The sequence below is a fragment of the Indicator indicator genome, chromosome 1 (genome assembly GCF_027791375.1).
Source record: "Indicator indicator isolate 239-I01 chromosome 1, UM_Iind_1.1, whole genome shotgun sequence".
In the NCBI taxonomy this organism is placed as follows: Eukaryota; Metazoa; Chordata; class Aves; order Piciformes; family Indicatoridae; genus Indicator; species Indicator indicator.
This window is the reverse complement of record NC_072010.1, coordinates 112,286,751-112,309,080: the sequence shown is the minus strand read 5'-3', so window position 1 is coordinate 112,309,080 and position 22,330 is coordinate 112,286,751. Positions and strand designations below refer to the sequence as shown.

Genomic DNA, 22,330 nt, shown 5'->3' with positions numbered 1-22,330 from the left:
CTTACTAATTTCTGGGCTTGGTGTTTTTTGGGTAGGTCTCCACATTGCATTTCTGCTTCAGTGCAACATTATCTTGTACAGTGTTGCTATACCAGGGGAATTTTAATATATTTTTCTCTTTAGGGTGTCTCTGAGACAGAGAAAGTATCTACTGAAAAATCAGTATTCTATTTACTGATGAAAATGTTTGTTACAAGTAACCATTCTCATCTGAAAATTTCAACCAAAAAACTGATTATCAAGGTAAGCATTTGATCTGAAATACCAAGATGTTCACTATATCATGTTGGTCTGAAAAGTCAGGATTGTGAAATATTTTCTTGAAGTACCTACCTTTACTGGATAGCTGTTTGACCAGCAAGGTCTTCTTTCTTGTTTTGATGACTCTTCTTGGAATTTGCTATCAGATAACTACCTATTAGCTAAAATACTCCATGAAAGTAAGTGCTGTCAACTGAAATTGCTGCAAAAGTTGATGAAATAGTAAGGAAAATTTATTTTATGTTTACTCACCTGTCTAGGTTGAATTAATTCCAGTACTGTAATAAATCAATATAGTTTGTGCCTGAAAAGGTCTTGACATTGATCAAGAAGAGATTGGTTTTGGTTTTTCCTTTTTGTCCTCATTTTTTTACCTGTACTTCATCCTCTAGCCTTGCTGAAGCCTTGACTAGTTTGCTTTGGCCTTGCAAAGTACTCCTGTTTGTACAGTCTGGTACAAGCTCTGATGCAAGGAGTACTTTTGCCTTAAAAATGAATTAAAATCTCCTTGTGTGCATTTAAATAGGTTATCTGGCTTTTCAACTACAAGTCTGGTGAAGACACCAATGGCTGTTGTTTACAGCATCTTTTTAAAACTGGGCATCTTTTAGTTATCTAAGGGCAGAGACCTACATTAAAAACAAAACCCAACCCAACAACTGTCCCTGCCAAGAGAAAATCCAACAAGCTGTTCTAATCCCTGGGCAGGACTCCTTGTGCAGTATCCCATAGTAATAAGTGATATGCAAGTTTGTATACAGCTTTGTGCTTGTGATGTCTGCATTTAGCTTCAATCACAGGGTGAAGTTGTAATGTTCAATCCACTAAACCAAAGTTACAGCAATTGAATTAGGTTTTAGTTGCCTGTGGTCCCTGCAAGGGATTAAAGTCAGGTTAACTTGGTCTCAGGAATGAATATCTCAATCAAAAGCTACCCAATATAGTTTTTCTACTCTATTTAGATTCTTTTGCTGAGTGGAGATGTGGGCTGCCTGACTCATTCTTGTTTCCTCTTTTAGATTCAGTCCATTTCATTTTCTCCGAAGAGAATACAGGAGCAGTGAAGTTCAGGCAGATATGTCAGCAGAAAGGCTGCTAAGAATAGATGTTAATGAGTGTGTTTTGCTTATTTTTCAACACAGTGACATATAATCGGAAGGCATGTTTTTGAATTTCACATTCTGTTCCTGCCTGTTTTCATGAGAGCTGCAAGTGTACTTCTATTTCAGGACTCTGCCCAAAATAGTAAATTATTTTAAAATGTATCTTTTTTTTTTCTTTTCCTTTTTTTTCCCCCCTTTCTTTTTAAATGAATTACCCTGTCAGGTTCATGTAAGCAGTAGTGTTATTTTTGTAGCTGCTGCTGGTGTACACAGAGTAAATGTAGAGCAAATGAGCTGCGATGGCTTCTTTTATATTTTGTGTGTGGGGAGAAACAAAGGCACAGATTCATCCCAGGTAGTAGCAGTCGTTTAAAATAGGTGCCAGAGTTAGGAAGCTGGTGAAGGTTTCTTCTGTTGTTGAGAGTGAGAGGCAGATGGTTCTACCCCTGTGCAGATCAAATCATCTGTTATCTAAATTGTCATTCAGATATCCATTCCTGCTTCTCTTTTCCTTCCCTTTCCCTCCTTTCTTTTGCAGACTTGAGTGCAGGGTCACCAAGTTTCTAATTTAGGTGCTTCAGATAAGGACCTGGATTTAAAGAGCATGAAATTGGGCAAAATATTCTAAATATGTTCATGCCTATTACCTGTATCTACCTCACCACCCACAGCAACCGTGACTGTGCCTATACAACAGTGGGTCATGACCCACTGTGCATTTAACTCTTTGCCCAACTCTTTGAAGCAAAAATAGTCTGACTTAGATTTAATTTAGCAATTATTTCCTTTCTGTTACATCAGTATCTTTCAAAAGCCCCTGTACTGGCTGTTTTTAAGAGCATGCTTCTTTTTTTTTCTTTCTGTAAAGGTATAAAGATGTACAACCCTCTTAAAGCACTATAGCCTGCTCCCCTGAAATTATAAAAGTAAGATTTACAAAGGTGGAGGGAATGAATGCTCTGTGTTCAGGCATCTTTGACCTCAGTAGGGTTTGTGCTAACTGACTGCTGACAACAGAAGTGCTTGATGTGGTTGGACCAAAAGTCCTGCTAGTCATTATCCAGGCTCTTACCTTTGGCTGAGCATTAGGGAGACTTTTCTTGCCAGCTAGTGAGACAGTATTGTAGTAGCCTCTGTTGTAGGGGTCACATCTAGTGTTTCGGGCCACATGATGGGACAGGAGACGTGCTAACTCTGTTGAAGCTGTCCAGCGTAGAAGGCTCTTGGCTGTGGCTCTGTGCTGTAGCCAGCTCTCTTTGTCTGTGTCTTTGCACCAGAGGCCTTGAGCAGTGAAGTGGCAGAGAGGTTGCTGCAGTGAGCAGCACTGCAGGTAGTGCAATGGTCTCTCGGTTTGGTGCATACAGACCCAGCATGTGCCTGGTTCCTGTGTCCAGAGTGCTTGTAGGCGTTTTGTATTCCAAATGCATGGGAATGAACATTCACAGTGGTACTGCCATGTGCTTGCTGCCCAGTCCAGTGAATAGGTGTTTGGAGCATGATTAAATGTGGTGCATGAGGGATTCGTCCCATTCACGTGGTCAGTGTGAGGGTGAGAACCAAGTGGAATTGTACTGGGTTTGTGCTGCAGATAGCAGGTGAGAGGAGGAGAGGCTCTAGGAAGACAGAAGCAGAAAAAAGTCGCTCTCTGATTTTCCCAATTGTTCAAGAGTAAGCCATGCTCTGCCTCTGTTTTAGTCATCCTTAAAGCCATTTTTTCTATGCCACAAGGCTGCTTCTCACCCTTTTCCTATAGAGCATGTATGTGCGTCTGGCAGAGCTCAGTGAATTTCATTTGTCAGCTGTAACATAGAGAATCATAGGATGGTTTGGGTTGGAAGGGACCTCCAAAGGTCATCTAGTCCAGCCCTCTCTGCCAGTAAGCAGCGGCATCCTCAAGCAGATCAGGTTGCCCAGAGCCTTGTTGAGCCTCACCTTGAATATCTCCAGGGATGGGGCCTCAAGTACCTCCCTGGGCAACCTGTTCCAGTATTCCACACAGTCACACCTCACCTCTTACAGCTTTTACTGGGAAAGCAGTAAGCAAACAAAGCTGGAAGTGGGGAGATTCAGGCTGGAAGTGAGGAAGAAGTTCTTCACCATGAGAGTGGTGAGAGCCTGGAATGGGTTGTCCAGGGAGGTGGTTGAGGCCCCATCCCTGGAGGTATTTAAGGCCAGGCTGGATGAGGCTCTGGCCAGCCTGATCTAGTGTGAGGTGCCCCTGCCCATGGCAGGGGGGTTGGAACTAGATGATCCTTGTGGTGCCTTCCAACCCTGACTGATTCTATGATTCTATAATTCTATGAAACAACCAGTATGACGGCACTAGTCCTTGGTCCTGGTTATGCTGAGGCCAGCTGATGCAGTCTTGTGAGATTCTGTTTTGAAAAACATTCACTTTTACCCTCCATTAATGCAGTTAGAGTGGCCCTGGTGTGAGTGGGAATAAGGCCTCTTGAATTGAGGGGGTTAAGGAAAGAGGTGCAGGTATTTCTTTTCATCAACCTGCTCCTTTTCTTTCCAAGAAGAGAGAAACATAAAGTTGTTGTACAAAAGATCTGTACTTTTTTTTGGAGTTTGTGTTTTAGTTGTTTTGTGAGGTTTTTTTACCACCCTTTTGATTTTTCTGGACAGGTTTTACGTGACAGCGGGGTGTTTGAGTACACGTGGAAGGAACTTTCAGTTTGGCTGGAACACTTGGATAATACAAAAGAAGACAAAAAGGAAGCAGTGATTCAGTTTTTGGAAAGGGTAACAACTGTTCAAATTAGCTGGATAAACAATGCCAAGAATAGCATTAATGGAAACTAATTATTCTGTTGCTATTGTTGAGAAACCTGTCAAAGATCAGTGAATGAATTCTGAGAAAAGCAATTGTTTGTAATTCTTTATACAGAGCTGACATCTTTCTTGGTTTGGGTGGGAGGACAGTGAAATGATTTGGAGGAAAATTGAATCTGGAAAGATAAGTTGTAATTACAGCGTTGTTGATAGAAGGGTAGAATGTGTGTATGGGGGTGTGTGTAGCTCTTATCTCCTCGTTTCTTTATGTGGTGATATCAGACCTAAGTAAATTGTAATCCTTTACAAGAAAAATTGACATTTCCTGTTTACTTTTCAGGATGTTAAATGCCCAGCGTTTCCTTTTCAGTGAAATTTCCCCAGGGACTCAGTCTGGGGTAGCACTTTAGGTGCAAAAGTGCAGTGGACATTTTTAGGGAGACTCCTGCAGAAGTGTGGGAAGTTTTCCTCCTCAAACTCGCCCAGCTTCCAACCACTTTTAGCACATGGTCCTTCTTAACAAGGTATGGTTCCCATAGACATGCTAGCTTATGCGTTTATGTTTCTTTCTCAACCTTTGTTAACAGATCCTGTTGAAACTGGTGACAAACCCCTATTCCTATACAGATAAAGCAGCAGACCTTGTTCAGGAAGCCAGTATGCTCCAAGTGAATATGTTTAAACAAGACTCTGATAACGTCAGCATCCCCATCTCTCACATTGATGGTATGTGGTGATTCCCTCAACAGGAGTAAATTCCAGGGCTTTGTGCTACAGTTTCAAGCCCTAATCTGCAGAACTGACTGGTAACTGGACAGATCCTGCTTAAGACCTACAAGACCCAGCCCTCCAGCTGTGTTTAATATCAGAAGTCTGAACTGCAAAGTCACCACTGTACCCCCCAAAAGTAATTTCTGATGCAGTAATGCTGTTTTAACAGTGTTTTAAATCTCTCCTCAGGCTCCTGCAGTAGCATTTTATAACTAAAAATGCAAACTTTTACAGTTCCTCCTTGGGGCTGCTCATATCTGTTCATCCAGGAGAAGAGGTTTGGGGTGCCCAGGGAACTTTCTCACTTGCAGGCACACAATTGGAAGCTTCTGCTTTCTGGGATCAGCCCTACTGCAGACAAACTCAGTATTCTGCAGATGTGGACACTTGGACAGCTTTCCATGTGCTGGCTGTTCTGCTATAACAGTCCATGTGTGGGATTTTGCAGTACATAAATGTAAGATAATTGAGGTTGTTTAACACTCAGTACCAGATGGATCAGTTGCCTTGAGCTGAGTGTATTACAGAGATGTAATGCCAGCCACCTAAGGTATGATGCTTCCTTCCTATGGTAAAGCTGCCTTTGACTCTTTCATGATCAAAGTTTAGTTCTTTGTCTCTGTAGAGCTGAGAAGCTCTTCAAGGACTGCCCAGGATGTTCTTTTAATGGGGAAGTGGCTGCTTCCTTTGTACTTTCCCATACACATTTCCTGTCATGGTTATGCTCCGATAGTCCTTACCTAATGCCACCAGGGTGGCAGTGAGTAATGCACCTCTTTCTTTCCCTTCTATCAGCTGGACAGTGGAGTTGAAAGGCAACAAGTGTAAAGCACACAGTAAGAGACAGTGATTTCTAGAGTTGCATTTACTGTTACATTGCTAGACAAATGAGGCTTTCATCCTTTTCTCTGCTTTGGGAATTCAGAAGCTGTGTTGTATTCCTGGAATGTTCGGTTCTGTGGTGTTCTGGTTCTGAATCCTCTGCTTACAATTTCCCTTCACTTACTAGATGTCCTGGATATGGTGGATGTCCTCATAGAGGGCAGTGATGGATTAGATGAAGAAATTGGCTTCACTTTAAATGAAGACATGATTATCCAAACATTTCCGTTCAGTGCTGTCGTACCTGCTGCATTAGAGGCCAGAAATAACCTGTTGCTTCAGACTGAAAATGGAACAGGTACAGACTTTTTTAATTTCTATGTCTATACTAGTGGAGTAGAAGTGGGATCATTTTTACCCAGTTAGCTCCTCAAGGTATTTTATTATCTCCATTGCAAGCAGAAAGAGGTGCAGATCCATAGTGCAGTTTGCTGCATAAGAGAGGCATTAAAACTTCTGAGGTGCTTGTGACTTTGAAGATGGCTCTTGGTTTCTGGAGTAGGGAAAATTGATGCAAATGCAGGCATTCTATAAACTGACATTTTACTCCAGGGAGCTCCTGCTGTGGGAAAGCAAACTTGCTTAAGGTTAGAAAAAGAGTGCCTTTCCTTCCCCTCTGAGGAGAGGAGTGACTTTGGGCTCTGAGCACAGTGTATAGAAGATGGAAGAGCAGTGGAAAGATATTTTCCCTGCATGGACAGTCTTGGCTTGGAAGCAGTTGCCCTTCAATAACAGAGTTTTTAAAGCACAGAACATGCAGAGCATGAGGGAAAGGTGGCTTCAGTGGCTGTAGGCAGCTATTCCACTGAGACCAGTTGGTAGCAGAAAAAGGACTCGAGTGTTGACTAGAAAATGGATGCATTTTCAAACAACCCCACTTCTTCAGAGATGAATCTCCAGGGGTGAATGTTGCAAAGTTCTAATAACCTCACTTGAGGAAAGGATTTGGTGGAGCAAGGAGTCACAAGGGCAGCAGCTGGCCTCAGAGCAGGATTTACCAACCCTGCAGCACCTCACCAAGTCCTGTGTATATTTGACTGTTGAGTACCACCTGAGGTGGGACTGAAAGCAAATCCTCTGTATTCGATCAGGGCATGTTGTCCTAGGTGTGTTCCTCCCAGTACAAATCAGTTCTGCTCTTAGGTCATGTTTGACTGAGGTCCTTATCCACCAAAATGCAGACAAGTTTAGCACAACATAGTAAAGGTGAAGTTAGTGTTATGCTTATCTGGAAGGAAAGAGACCAACCCGAGCATGTATCTTAAAAGTGAGGTGATTTTTTTACTTCAGCAAGGACTACTGTATGAAGCATTTTTTCAGAGACCTCAGTGGGTCAGGAACAGTTGTCTGGCTTTTTTAATCCTATTCAGCACTTTTCTAAATGATGCTACATAGCCTGTTGCCCAGCCATTAAGGAAAGAGGGTTGCCCTAGTGTTGTGTGTTTGTGAAGATTACTTCTGTCAACAGAATTTTAATGTTTTTATTTTTATTTTTTTTTTCAGAAGTACACATTGTAGAGTATCTCATTGCTGTTTTCACTGACCTCCTGCACTCCCAGAGAGATCCGCTTGCCCTCTGTTTGATGTTCCAGCTCTATGATAAAGATCTGCAGTCCTTGGAAATTTCTAATTATCCTCAGCTATACCAGTTTAACCAGTACTATAAACTTTGGATACCTCAGCAGTCTCAGCAACCTGTGGTATGGAACACCTGAAGTCACTTGAATTCTTGAGCCAGTGTTAGTGTAAAACCTCACAGTGTGGAAAGGTTACATTTCCGTCAGGAAGTGCACTTACACTGAGCTGATTCTGTGTTGCTTCTGGATCACATTGAGACACAAATTTCCTCAAGGGCTTTTTTCTAACTACACAAGAGGTGTTTGTTGTGGTTGGGAAGTGAAGCTCTAGGGCTCAAGGGTTGTGTGCAGTCACCTAGACTACAGCTCTTCATTCTGGCATATAGTGTGTGGCATGGCCTGAGGAGCCAGTTTGCAGTGGTTGAGGTTCACCTAGGTATGGGTTGGGAAGGCTCAGACCAGCTGTGTTAGGTGTTTTTCTGTTAGCCCAGCAGTAACCATGTGCAGTCTCCCAATGGGACACCTTTGATGAGCTTTATGACGTGTAGTCCTGGAACTTCAGTCCCGGTTTCAGCACACATTGTGTTTCAGAACAAAAGTACCTGACAAAAATTTTGATACATACTTGTCTTCATTTTTCTCTTGTGTTTTTTTCACGTTTTAAACAGTTTGAACAACTTGAAGACATATGCAAAGAACCACCTGTAGCCCTGGATTCTGTATTTACCACTTTGCTAAAGAAAGCCTATGAGAGAGGAAGCAATGCTTTACTGGAAGACAACGTCCAAACAAAACTGAGAGATCTGGCTTCCCAGCTCCCACCTGAACATCTTTTATTAGGAGTAAAGCATGTGCTGCTCTACCTGAAATCCACAGTGGAGAACTTTGGCAGTGTAAGAGCAATACTGTGATGATGCTGTGGGTTTGTTTGTTTTACGTTCATGCAGAAAGTACAAATGACTTGTCTGTTAAAACTTAAGGATCCAGTTCTCCAGCTTTTTCATGCACTCAGCTCTCACTGATGTGCAGACAAATCTGCACCTGAATTGTAAACAAATGTCTATCCTTCTAGTTGCTGAGGAGTCTTGGATTTGCTTTGCATGGGTTACCTCACTGATCTGTGCATAGTGCCAACAAACTCCAGGTTTTGATCCAGCAATTTGGTCTCCATAGGAAGCTTTTCCTAGAGAATGAAATTCACTGGCCTGTGTTACATCAAAAATCACAGGATAGATGAAAGCCTCTAAATGTTTATTTGGCACCCTGAGACTTTTTCTTAGAATTAAGTTTCTACAGAAAAGAATGATTCCTTCCCCCAGAAAAGGTTGTAATCTAGTATATACTTAGTTAATTCCTCTTTCTGTTAGATAATTATCCATCTGCTGCCATCCTTCTATTTTCTCAACTTCCAAGGTGTCTGTTTTTCACAGCTTAGCAAAACCTTTGGTCCTCGCCTTATTGACTTCTATGTGGACCTGCTGAGCAGCTTGTTGTGCCGAGGAAATCAGATAGAGTTGGATAATCAGCAGAAACGGGAAGAACATCAGGCTGAATCAGATCTCTTTATGGATGAGGAGTCTCTGATTATAGAGGAGTCTTCAAATGACAAGGTACCAAATCCCTTGATACACAGGCCAGAAGCTCACCTGTTAGTAAACTGATTTATTCTGCAGGGAAATAGTCTTACACTTTGCTGAACCAGATGACCTTAAACATGAGTGATTTTGGAGCACAAATTATGCTGATATATTTTCATCAATCACCAAAACATGGAACTGGCTAAACATGACAGGGAACAGGGGATCAGGCATTGTGAGGGCTGTGATGATAGTCACGAGGATTTCTGGGATTTCATTTAGGATTAAAAGTGTAGCTGTCAAACACTCACTGTATAAGGTCTCGAACAGGAATTTACTGCTTTGTAGAAGCATTCATGCAGCTTTTGCCAGGCCCTCAGAAGGGCAGGGAGTGAGCAGGTTATCAGTATCACACACTGTGCATATCCCAGAGTTGTATTGAAGGGAAACAGGTTGATACAGAAAGATGCTGTTAAGGTCTAGACAGGGGACTTAGGAAATTTGAGTGTGTGGTCCAACAGTTGATGAAACTACTGTCTGGAGATTTGACCAAGCTACATCAACTGCAGTCTCACCCCTGAGCTGGGATACGGTCAGGGGAAGTCCTGGCAGAGATAACACCTTTGCAGAAGAAATTCTATTCTCTAAGCCCTGTGTAAGGCCTAGTTATGAAAGTCATGTAGTTGGAGGAGTGCTCTCCTTTGATCTGTTCTTTGGATTTGTGGAGAATTGTATTGACAAACCCCAGAATACACAGTTTTCCCCTGGAAATGTGCCTGTGTTTAGTGGAGGTGTGCCTCCCATAAGCAATGAAAGAATGGTATTTATGTGCCTATAGTTCATTAATATTTTTATTCTCTGACAGTTTGTAGAATATTTGATGTTCAACAATTGTAATTATAAAGCTCTGGAAAATAGGCAGATGATTGATTTGATGGTGATTGTGTGTGTCCTTCTGTCCTGTCTCTTCCCACCTCTCCCCCACCTATGATTTTCCACTCAGTGATGCTGTTACAACCATTTGTTACAGACACTGGAAGACACACTCCTGTTGATTTTCAGACATCCTACCCTGGAGAGCTGGTTCCTGGCTTTAGAACAACGTTCTCTCCCTCAGCACCGTTTAAACCCGGTCACTGTGAAGCTTCTGTCAGCCCACCTCAATTCTGGTGTGCTCCAGCTGTTGAAAAAGGGTGCCCCAATGTTGCAGAGCGTGGATCAGAAATGTGTTTTATCAAAGTACTTTGAGGCTGTTACAAAAAGTGTCTTGAAAGAGCTAGAGGCTGCAAGGAAAGACAGAAGCCAGGTCTCTCCCAAGAAGTCTTACCAGCTGGAGGCTCTGGAGGAGTTGCATGCATACATGGCTGCAGACGAACTGAAAGAGATCACTTTAACCATGCTGCGACTTCCTGAGATGAGATTGACTACTCAGAAATCTGAAAAGTCCCCTAATAAAGGGAAGGAATTAAGCTTGTATGGACAGATTTTGGTGCAGCTCCTCACAGAGAGCTACCGGAGGCAGCCCCAGGGAGAGCTACTGCTATCCACAGAGCACATGAAAGCCTTGGGAATACTGATGTCAGCATCAGCTAGCAAAGATTTGGAGAAAGTTTTCCTTCAGGCTCTGCAAAGTGAGCCAGTCCTTGCATACACAATCAGCGTAGATGTGCACGTGTACTGCCTTAACCAGAGGTCAGAAACCTCCCTTGCCATTGTGGGCATGCTGATAAAACACTGTAGGACTCACCTACTGCAGTTTGAGCTGTGGTGTCTGAGCAGTGCCATGGGAAAGTACCTCAAGAAGAACATGGACAGCTTTCTTCCACTCCTTAATCTGTATTTGCAGTGCAGAGACCAGTATGATTTTACCCGACCTGCTGCAGGTAAAGCCACAGCTGATTCCTCTGTGATTTGGGAAGCCAGATTCCCAGTGTAGGCTGTGCTGGCCTTAAAGTCCTGTATCCTCTGCACAATAAGTAGAGGTGATAAAATTTATGGGTCTAACTTAAAGTAATTCTCTTGTAAGTACCTCTGCAGCATATAAGATGAAGGACTGTAGTGCGGGTTGGCTGTTAGACTGAAGCAAAGAACTCTTGACAGTTGCTTTTGCCCAGTTTTCTCTTCTGAAACCCTTATCTAATGCTAAGTGTATGTGAAAATCTGTCTTCATGTTTATCTTGGTTTAGTATAGGAGGTAAAAACTTTTTCTTGGGCATAGGTAGAACACTGTCTGGTGAGTGGAATGCCATAGCCATATGGTTTTGCAGAACATAAGCTTTCACTTTTACAAGCGTTAAGAGTCCAAAACTTTCTTCTAAAATAAATCTCCAAATATAGCTTCCTACAGTAATGCTTCCTAAGCTGGCAGTCCACAACTTTCCAAACCAAGAGCAGCATTAAATTGACAAGACTGTTAAGTCTTCTACCAGCAAAATGAGTTAGGATTCAACTGATAGAAGAGGATCACTTTTATTTAATTTATCTTATTGCATGGAAGTGTAAATAGAAACAGGTTGACTGTAGCTGCTGGTGGAGAAGGCTGGCTCTATCTAGTAGTGAAAAGACCCTGTCAGCATACAGAAAGTAGAGAGGGGTTAAAGAACTGGCACCTATTGCACACCAGTGGTATTGTGCTTGAACACTAGAAGGGGAAACTGCTGCCTGACTGACTTAATTTGTAAAATATGTTTGCTGTCTGTTGCTGTGAGAGAAAATTTCCTTTGAGCCCAGGGTCACAGAACTGGTAAAGTTTCAGCCTTCCTGAGGTGCAAGGACAAGACTTCTTATCAGGAAGTTGTCCCTCTTGAAGGCCTGCATTGTTTGCCCAATTTCAGCTGTGTAGCAAGTGGCTGGCTGGTGCGTGTGCTGAACACTTCTAGCGCTGCTGTGGGGTAATACAGAGTGTGCTTTTCTAGCAGACTAGCAGCTAGTCTTGTATAACTCCCTAGAAACTAAGCAACCTGGGCCTTCATTAGGAAAGGTATGTGGGATTTTTGTAATTGCAACTTATTGTTGCTCAGCACATTTAGTTGATGGAATCTGTGCCCCCTGCTCTCTCCCAACAGTTGTCTCAGCTGTTATACCTGTCTTGAGGAAAGCTCTGTGGAAGGACCTCTGTGGTGTTTTTCAAGAGACAGAAGCCTCACATGAGACCACTGTGAAACTGCAAGTTCTTTCAAAGTTGTTGCCATCTTCAGGAAGCCAAAGGCTGCAAAACCTTATTGATCAGCTTCTGGCCGTTCTTGAGAAAGCAGAAAATAATGAGAGGTAGGGAAATCCAGTTGCCCTGTTTTATGACTCATTCTGTCTTCTTACATTACAGTAGATGTTGATGAATGCAAATATTGTGTACAATAATAGCATCATTTCCTCAGAGAATCTGTCATTTTATGCTTTGGCAGCATGAGACATCTTTAACATACACAGAAAGCATGTTACAACATCAAAAAATATCTTTCTGCAGTTGGACAGTTGCAGATGCCATATCTAGAGTGCTTGAAAACTCTGAAGAGTTGCATTCCTGGAGGAAACGGCTGTTATCAGCCTGCATGAAGGGGTTAATTGTCATGTACAACAGCAGTAAAGATGAAAGCAAGCAAGAAGTGGAGAGGTCCATGCTGTTGAGGCTAGAAGAATTACTGGTGAGATTTCTTTTTATCTTCATTGCCATAATGTGACTGTGTGCATATGTGTTATCTTATGCTCTAGTATCTTGGGTAAATACAGATGTGTCTTTATTTTATGTGTTGTAGGTTGTGGCTTCTATGAGCTTTTAAAAGCTTCTGCAGAGTTTTCCAACCCTGTTAATCCTTTTTAAGAAGCAGGTTTGAGTTGTTCTTGGTAACAGCTTTCTGCTAACAGTCCCCTTTGAAAATCAGAGTTTGAGAAGTTCAGAAGTTACAAATCACAGCTTGCAAATGGGTGTTTTTATTAAAAAAAAAAAAGTCATAGAGACACTGAAAAGATGAGGGTGCCAGTCTCTTACTGGTGGTGCCCAGTGACAGGACAAGGAATAGTGCATACAAGCTAGAACACAGGAGGTTCCACCTCAACATGAGGAGACACTTATTTACAGTGAGAGTGACAGAGCACTGGAACAGCCTGCACAGAGAGGTTGTGGAGTCTCCTCTGGAGACTTTCAAAACCCTCCTCTATGTGTTCCTGTGCAGCCTGCCCTAGGTGATCCTGCTTTGGCAGGGGGGTTGGACTTGACGATTTCTGGAGGTCCCTTCCAACCCCTAACGTTCTGTGATTCTGTGACCCACCTGCCATGCCCTCTAAAAGCCTGTGACAGAAATCCAGATGATCATAATTAGAAATCTGGACCTTGGCCATAAAGAATGCTGCTTGATCATTCCCTTTCTACTACTTTTTTCTTCTTTTTGTAGTTCAGTAAGGTAGGCAGACCAGTGTACGCAAAATGAAGGTCTCTGCAGGCAGCGACTGCCTTTGACCTCTTGCTGGCTTCTGTTGAGAGTTCGTTTTAGGACATGACTTGTGCAGGACAGGAGTCTTGCAGGACCTGAGGAACCACCTCATAGTGTTCATCCTAACAGTGTTCACAGGCCTGACAAGGTTAAGCACCTACCATTACCAGGAGTGCTGGCATGTGCAGCTGACAGTTGTCTTAAAACTGATTTCAGGGAAGGTCAATTTTTGTAAAGAACCCAGGCCCAGCTGTTTGCCATATGCAAAGGCTGGTTATCTTTAAGAGGATTGTAGATACACAGAAACCTAGTACCTGAATCTCTTGCTTTGATTTGCTGGCTACTTACTCCTTTCACACTTTTGGAGCATGAAGATTTTCAAGACTCCAGGGTTTTTTTGTACCTACAGACCAGCCTGCTTTTTAATTGCCCATATGCTCCCAAGACCAAAAACCAAGACTTGAAGTTTCATTTTAGTCAGGAAGTAGGATTACTGCATCTTCCCTGTTTCCTTTGATCATCTCACCTTGGTGTTTGGCTTGCATGTTGTTAGCGTGCCTGTTGAACAGAAATTGCTAGACTTGATGATCTGTAGAAGCTCTGTGTGCTAAATGTAAACATTGGTTTTCACTTACTCCATTCAACAGCGTGTTGTTGAAGAAGTGGATCCAGAAGACTGGTACAGCTTTATGAAGACAGGACTCAAGTAAGTAATTTTGACATACGCTGAAGGTGCTGTAGGCGGTGCAGTTCTGTTCACTTGATCTTACACTACATTCTACTGGTAACACCCTGCCTCCCACTAATTCAGTCAGATTGGATGATGCTCCTTTTTTCTCAGGATGCACTTTATGTCACATCCACTGGCTTCATCGGAGCCTGAACCTGCACAACTGCAGGTAGATTTGGATTCTGTGCTTCAGTTAGCATAACTAACACAGCTAACTGGTTAGCTGGACTAACTTCTTCTCAACTGGCATAAAGAAGCCTTATGCTCATATAACTTCTTCTTAAGTAAGATATTTCTTAAATACAATTCATATGAAAACAATCAGATTTTTCACTTCTAAATGCAAACCATTTCACTAAAAGACATTAGAAATAGTTTAGGATAATCTTAGCTTCTGTGGAGCTGGGAGTTTTAATCTGTAGGGTTACTGTCTGAAGGGTTAGTAGGCAAATTCTTTATTAAGGTCAGTGCAGCCCCAAGTGTGGCTATGTGTCGATTCTCCTTTATTTTTTATAATTAGGTACCAGTATGGTTTAAAAAGGATTAAATCAAAACAACTTGGGGAAAGAGGTGGATGTGCTTTCTTTTTTTTGTTGTTTTTTTGTTTGTTTGATTTGGTTTGGTTTTACAGTTTGCAAACTTCTCATTTCTTAAACAGATTTTTTTTTTTTTCCAAGCAGGTTTGCTTGGGTTTGGTTGGGGTCTGACTTTTCTGTGATTCTTGCTTCTAAAGGTACCGCTACAGAGATGAAGCATTTTTGAAAGTCCTGAACATTGCTATTCAGTTGTTATACAAGGAAGACTCAGAGCTTAGTCAGAGCTTAGTCAAGCTCTCCAAACTTCACATGATGGTCACGCAGCACTCTCTATTTTTGTCAGCCATACTGAGGTCAAGAGAAGAAGATGGCACGAACACCCAGACAAGAGGTATTTTTTTTGTCTTCTTCTTCCCTTTAATTTTATTTAGTGATCTTGTCTTTCTTGTATTATATTCTATCCACCTACATAGACTTGCAGAGCTATTAAACAATTCAAGAATATTAGCATTTAGTTTTAAATTCTACCTCTGCTTGGATCCAAATGTTGCAATCATTTTATTGCTGCCAGTTTTAGACACTAACATCTCTAAAACTACTCAAAAGGTGAGTTTGGAAGTTTTGCTTCTTTGTTTGTTGGTTTGCTAGGTTTTTTTTACCCTGCCAAATTATGGAATTGGTTCTTTTGGTTTCTATGAGGCTATAAGATCACTAAAATACGTAGTATTTAACCCTGTTTTTAACAAAGATTGATAACAGAGGATTTTAAGTTAATTTTGCAAGTTTTATGAAAAATGTTAATTTAATCGATGTGGTTTTGCTATTGCAACCTTTTGTGAAGAATATCCTTCCATGAGTTTGGTGCTAGTTTATGTGTAGGATTGGGCTTTGTTTCTTTCTCTGTCAACTGAAACACTCTACCTGACCTCAGACCAACCATTTAATCTGCGTACACCTCAGCCTTTTTCCCACTGGACATGGCTTTGAGATTCAGTGATCAAAGGAGCTGTGTAAGAAAAGGGGAGGGAATTCTCAGGGCACCATGTTTGATAACAGATTTTGTGTGTATTAACCAACAGCACATAAACACGCTTTAAAGTTTTAAGTCACCTGAAAAGAGCACAAAGATCTTGTGAAATAACAAATTTAGTGAAATTAAATACAAGTAATAGGTTTTGCTGCTGAATGTATGCTTTACCTTTTGAATGTATTTCTGCAGAGCAACAGTATGGATTCTTTGAGGCTAACGTCAGTAATTCAGAAGCTTGGTGTCAAGAGTGCATTCATTCAGGCTGTTCTCTTTATGATCTGCTTTGTTTTGACATACATTTTATATTCCTGCAGATACTAGGGGGAAAAGCCCATGCCTTCTCAGGTACTGGGAGTAAAGAAACTTGGATTAAGGTCTTGAATCTGCCACAGATATCTTGTTAGCCTTTGAGTAGCCTGATTGCTTAGTTGATCTGTTTCTCAGCTAGTTATAAAATAAAGAGGGATAATTTTGTCCCAAGACAGATGGCCCCTGTTTAAATACCCAGTCTAGAAGCACTTTGATAAGTTACAACAGCTAGGGTGTGTACTGTTTTAACTTATTTTTAAAAAAGTTGTTCCACTTGAATTAAATGCATCATAACCATCCTTTAGTGTAGTTGAAGGAATGTTTTGGGGTTTTCTGTATTTACAGAGATAGATCTTGGTCTAAAATGCACAGTACTCTGTGTGTACATGTTTAGAGAAGCTGTATTTGTGTTGGGGTGTTGGTATACGCTCTAGCTGTGAGAGCAATGAAGCTAAAGCTCTGTGTTTATTTCAGAGGCATTGGTGGATATACTCTTGACAGTTGTGAAACTCAGCCCTTCTCTCTGTGAGAGCAGTCACCTTGCCGTGTTGCTGGGGGCTTATGGGGCTACACTGAGTGCTGTAGGTAAGTGTGCTAGCCTGGGAAATGTACTTCCTACTGCATCTGGTTTTCATCTTCATGGGTGACTGACTGACTTTGGGTTTCATCTTGTTTTTTTAGATCAGAAGATACTGCTGTTGCTTCAGTTATATGAGAAGAATAATCAAAGTCTTATAAATTCCAGGTAGGTCGACCACCTTCCTTTGTTCAACTAACTACCTGCAAGCCAGCAGTCTTCACAACTGGCACTTTTCCAGGACCTTATTTTTAACTGAGATAAAACAGTGAGCAAGGTCAAACCTAGAGGTGAATGTTGGTTTTGGAAACATTTTTCTTGTGTGTTTTCTGCTCTTAATGTAATTCTTGTGTGTTGCCCAAACTTTTATGTGGCTGTGGGTTGGGTGAGGGACTGTCTCATTTTAGTAGTCCCTCACTCTCCGTAGTGGGAACTCACTACTGGGGTGAGCTAACAGTTCTTACACACCAATGCTTTTGGTCTGACTTGCTCAAATGCACTTCTCTGTAAGGTGTGGGTATTAATGTTAACAATGCAAGAGCACTGGCTCAGGCAGTTGAGGCAGGGCTAGACTCCAAATTAAGAACTCCTCATAGCTTTGTCTGAGAATCTAGATAATCTTTCTATGCTGTAAAGGGGGGACAGGAAATGAAGGTTCTTCTTGGCAGGGAATTGAAGTGGCTTTCGGAAGCCAGGGCTCTGGCACTAGTCGTATCCTGCATAAATCTTTACTGGAAGTGTTTGCAAATGGGAGGGTGTTATGGGAGGAGGAGACTGATTTCAGAGCTCCCAACATTTTGTAGCCTTTTTAAAGTAAAAACAATTTCATACTATAACCCTGAAGTGAGACACTTGGTTAGTCTTAATCCCAGCACTGAAGAGTTTGAATGAATATAGAGAAGATTCAGGAAAAGTGCTGTAGATGCAACCCAGCAGAGCCCAACTTCTGTTACAAATGGGAGACTTCAGGTCCTGTGTGTTAAGAAGCCCAACATTATCCTTTCAGCTGCCTCACTGACAGATGTGCTGCTGGCAATACCCACATAACGAATTACAATATCAATAGCACTTTAAACCCAACAGCAAAGTAAGTTGGGTCTAAAGAGCAGCTTAGGAGGAGAATAAGGATTTATGTTTTACTGGACCACTGTGATGCTGCTTTGAAATACTGCATTTGAAATAGCCTTATCTGGCCAGGTCTTGATCACTGTCTCTTTCTGCAGCTGTTTGCTGTTTTTTTCTGACAAGGTTAAGTTCTGATTTAGAATAATAGAGTAGGAAAGACACCCTCAGACTGAATTTGAAAAGCTTTCAGATGGATGAAAAAGGTGTTGCCAGGGAAACAAGTTCAAGTTTCAAGTTCCCACAGGATAATAAGCATCAGTGAAGGGAATTTTTAAATACTAATTTATATCCTCTCTAATAGCTTTTCACTCAGTGGTATAGCAGTCTGTTGACTAATGCCTTTTAACAATGCTTAAGAATCCTGCTATGGGGTCCAGCCGCTGTGGAGCATCACAAGACTTGCAAGAGTCTGGGGAAGTCACTATGGCAGCAGCCAAGCATGGAAGAGATTCTGTGTCTGCTAGATCAAGAAAAGATGATGAAGACAATTCTGTCTTTCCCTCAGCATCGCCGTCTCCTGTCATCACAGGTGATTTGGTTCAAACTGCTGAATGATCCTTCTTTTGATGCAGGAAAAGAGATGTTCTTTCAGTTCAGTAATTTCTTTCTTGCATTCATGTAATAAATTGCAATTTGTTTACATCAGGAGAATAATTTAAATTTATGGAAGGCCTGGAATTACTTATTTAGGAGCACTTTTCTAATGAATTGCAGTATAGGGACCACATCTTGTCAGCAGTATGATTGTGCAGCGTTGTAAAGATTGACAAGTATAAGCCAGACCAGAATCTGACTTTCAAACAGTTGTTAAATTTGCCTGTCCAAGGATGCACTGGCACTGGGCTCTTCAGTCTTTCACACAGTTTGCTAACACACTTCTCTACCTGTTTGTGCCAGTCAGGGGGGGACCCCTGATACAGAAAGCCAGAGTTACATACAAGTGTTTCTCAGCCTGTATTGCATTATGTATTGCAAAGTTTAGTGTTGGCTTCTTTGTAATGGGATGAGGTAGTTGGGGAAATTTGAAACTAAGCTGGAAAATTGGTGTTGTTCCTTACAAAAACTGGTTTGGTTTTGGTTTCAGGAGGTGCAAGAGTCTATATATAGAGATGAAAATGTCAACAGTCTTGATGACTTCTATGATCCTTGTTTTCTACTTCAACTCTTTTGTGAACTGACCAGACCAGGTAAAGTGAATGTTTGTTTCTTTTTAATATTTAGTGTCATTTTACTCTCTTCAGGAACTGCATGGCTCCACCTGTAGCTCTGTTTTTCTCCATTCAAGAGTTGATACTACAAAGATATTTGTACCTGGCTTTAGACAGAAGTAGCAGCTGACAGGCATTCCTGGCAAGCTTCTCCAGATGACTAGGTGCTCCCTCATAGCTCTTTCAAATGTAGTGGGTTAATCCTAGGTAGAGGGACTGATCTGCTTAAGATGAGGAGAGGATTTTACACTGGAACTGGAAACAGCTTGAAAAGGCATAAAGCAACCAAAGATTTATATTCTCTGACCAAATGAACAGTGTTGTAATTGTAAAATAGCATAGGAAGGGTCAGGAGAGAATATTCCCCATTGGAAGGTTGTATTTTTTTTTTCTAGTGAGTATGTAGAGCTATATTCTGCATCAGCTATGGTGTCACAGCAATGTCATGGGCAAAAGAGGCGTGGGAGGGATGGTACCTTCTGCTGCTACATACAGTGCTCCACCTGCAGCTGATAGGGCTGCTCTGATCTGGGGCTGCTTTGTGGCTGAGTTTGTGGGAGCAGTAATAAGCTCCTTTCAGCCTCGCTCTTGGTGGGAGCTGGACAGAGGTCGACCAGGTTGGAGAATGTGTCCTGCGGTGCTGAAGGAGTTCCCTGGGCATAAACCAGAAGCCACCATTGCTGGGGAAAATTGAAGTTGTTTCCTGACCAGAGTGAATCTCTGCAAGGATTCTGTCTTCTGTGAGGGACACCATGAGTGAACTGATGGGAGATCTGGCCTTATATAGGCTGTGGTTATAGTATGGGGAAACTTCAGCCAGCTCTTTTTCAACCAGACTGAGGTGCATGGGGCCATTATGTGTCATGAATAGGCCTGTGCTCATGAGTGTTGGAAAGTTTGATGAGAATATAAGTGGTGCTTGAAAACTAGTTACTTAGGCTCACTTTCTTGTTTGACGTGACCCTGCTTCGCATACACACATCCCTGCTTACTTCACAGGCCCAGAGAGCCCTTAAAGATCAAAGAGAGACATGTGTCATAAGGAATTTCATAACTGGCTCCCTCCCTGTGTTGATTATGGTTAACCACTGCCTGCTTAGAGCTGAATTTGGCTTTCCACAGCAATAACAGCAGAGGCAATTGGCAGGCTTATCACTGTCTTTCAGTGAAACCATACGCAGTCCTTATTTGTTCTCCTATACCCTTGTAGTACAGTACCTCTTAGCCTATATTTAGCTATAGTTGTAAACTGCTCTGTATAATTGTGGCAGCAGTAAAAAGAACTGTCTTTTAGTCTGCTGAGGAACTAAAGGTACCACAGCTATTTGGTGTTTTGCAGCAGGATGGATCTTGGACGATCCAGTTAATGCTACGTCTTTGAGATTGTTGTTGATGAAGAGCATGGCCGGCCAGTGTCTTTTGAACCTGAGTGTAATAGCTGGGAAAAGCACTGCTGTCACACACCTGTCATCATCACCCACCACCTGGAGGTCACCACCTTAACTGGTGAGAGAGATTTGGTGGCTATTGGGCAACCTCAGCAGCACTACAGTCAGCCAGCAAGGGCCACTGCTTGTGCAGGCAGTGGTGAGGTTGAGGGAGCTCTTGCATATCATGTTCTTGTAGAGCTCAAGCAGTATGTATCCTGATACAGACTGGCTCTAAAACTGGAGAGGGGAAAAATAGTTCTCTTCACTGCTCCATGCTGAGTGAGAGACCTCCTAAGAGGGCCATTTTTAAAGGGCCCAAGTGATTTACGAGTGAAGTCCCATGGTGCTCCTAAATCATGTCAGCAGCTCTTGGAATTCCCAATTCCTCTTTATTTATTTGCTCTGTGTACTGGCTGCACAGTGCCCTATGCACAGATGTTATTTTAACTGCTGAATTTATAAACATAGACTTACTGCACAGTGTTTAATGCTCACTGAGTAAAAGGTAAGCCAAGTGTAGGTAGGAAGTTCTGTCTCTGATAAGCATCAGTGGAAAGGTTTTCCATCATGGTTTTCAAGGTATTTTAAACAAACTGTATGTCCGACACAGAATTAACATTTTGGGATTTTTTAATAATAGCTTGTTATTTCATGTTGGTTGTCCAACACACTCTCCAAGGTCAGCTGGATGGAAAATATTTCCACTGCGTGTTTTCAGTGGAAGAAAGTTTTCCAAATAAATCTTTCTGTCACCAGCATGAACTTCACTGCTGAAGTGAGAACCTTGGATTTCAGTATGTGCTACCACCCCATAAAATCATCCACGGTATGCATTAATACTTCTCAAGAACTGCAGTCTGAAGGGCAGCCCTGTGGTGGCTTGCTGTGGAAGGATGTACAACACCTATTTGATCCTGTACTGGAGAGGGGTAGTTGTGTAGGCCAGAGCTGTGTGTGACATCCTTAAGTGATGGAGAATCCTCTGCAGGCAGATGAGTTTAAGGTCATCTTTCCACATTCCCTTGGGATTCAGCAGAAACTAGCCATTTCCCACTACTTACCTTGCACCCTTGCATCATGTCTGAAGGGTGGGAAGAGCCAGTGCCTGGAAGTAGAGGTGGGTGGAGCTGTATCAGTAGGAGCTCTGGTGATGTGAGAGGTATCTCATGCTAACGGACTGGGAGGGTGACAGAGCACTGGAACAGGCTGCCCAGAGAGGCTATGGAGTCTTCTTTAATGGAGACATTCAAAACCTGCCTGGATGCGTTCCTGTGTGATCTACTCTGGGTGGTCCTGCTCTTGCAGGGGAGTTGGACTAGATGATCTTTGAGGTCCCTTCCAGCCCCTGACATTCTGTGATTCTTTGCTCACTAGGAGATTGTTGCACGTTACAGCAATCAAACCTGATGTGCTTTGGTGAGATGTGGTGTAGGGAAGTGCACAGGAATTGCTTGATGTGATGTAACTTGTAAAACCACTGACTGAAAAGATCTGCTACTGCAGTTCAGTGATGCCTCTGCATTGGTCACCTAGCAGTGGGCAGTGCTGTTTGCTGGAGACCCTGCCTCTACCTGGCTGGCTGGTAACTAGCAGAGCTGACTATGAAACTGCCAGGCATGACGCTGAAGTAGGAGTTCTGGCAGTTGAGGAAAAGATGAGAGGAGCAGCCCAGCTGCTGGTGCAGGGACATAAATAATCTGTGATTTATACATAACTGTATACATATATTTTAGTTGCATGGGGGTGGTGGTAGGTGGAGGAAATCAGTGGACCAAATATAGGTACTTGTCAGTAAGACTACAGCTTCTTCTTAAATAGGAATATTTGTTTCTCAGAAACTTCCTCTTGACCTTTAGTGTGGATTACAAGAAAACATGTGAATATTGTTGCTAAACTCAGAACTGCAGTACGTTTGCACTTTAATTGGTAAAATGCAACTGAGGTGCTGTTTTATTCCACTACTGGTGAATGGGAGGTATTCTGGAGGTTTTACATCAAGTCATTTCTAG

At 42.2% G+C, this 22,330-nt stretch overlaps 1 protein-coding gene across 1 annotated transcript in view; it reads left to right on the top strand.

Moving 5' to 3' along the window:
- Nucleotides 1–22,330, top strand: part of URB1 (URB1 ribosome biogenesis homolog) — a 55,148-nt gene that overhangs the window by 23,207 nt on the left and 9,611 nt on the right. Inside the window, exons 15-30 of the mRNA XM_054391607.1 lie at nt 124–243; nt 3,996–4,112; nt 4,730–4,868; nt 5,923–6,093; nt 7,299–7,495; nt 8,041–8,265; nt 8,803–8,982; nt 9,980–10,832; nt 12,015–12,216; nt 12,413–12,590; nt 14,024–14,082; nt 14,840–15,033; nt 16,456–16,566; nt 16,663–16,726; nt 18,041–18,212; nt 18,768–18,870. Of these exons, the coding sequence (XP_054247582.1) occupies nt 124–243; nt 3,996–4,112; nt 4,730–4,868; nt 5,923–6,093; nt 7,299–7,495; nt 8,041–8,265; nt 8,803–8,982; nt 9,980–10,832; nt 12,015–12,216; nt 12,413–12,590; nt 14,024–14,082; nt 14,840–15,033; nt 16,456–16,566; nt 16,663–16,726; nt 18,041–18,212; nt 18,768–18,870 (3,085 nt within the window). The remainder of the gene's footprint in view (nt 1–123; nt 244–3,995; nt 4,113–4,729; nt 4,869–5,922; nt 6,094–7,298; nt 7,496–8,040; nt 8,266–8,802; nt 8,983–9,979; nt 10,833–12,014; nt 12,217–12,412; nt 12,591–14,023; nt 14,083–14,839; nt 15,034–16,455; nt 16,567–16,662; nt 16,727–18,040; nt 18,213–18,767; nt 18,871–22,330) is intronic.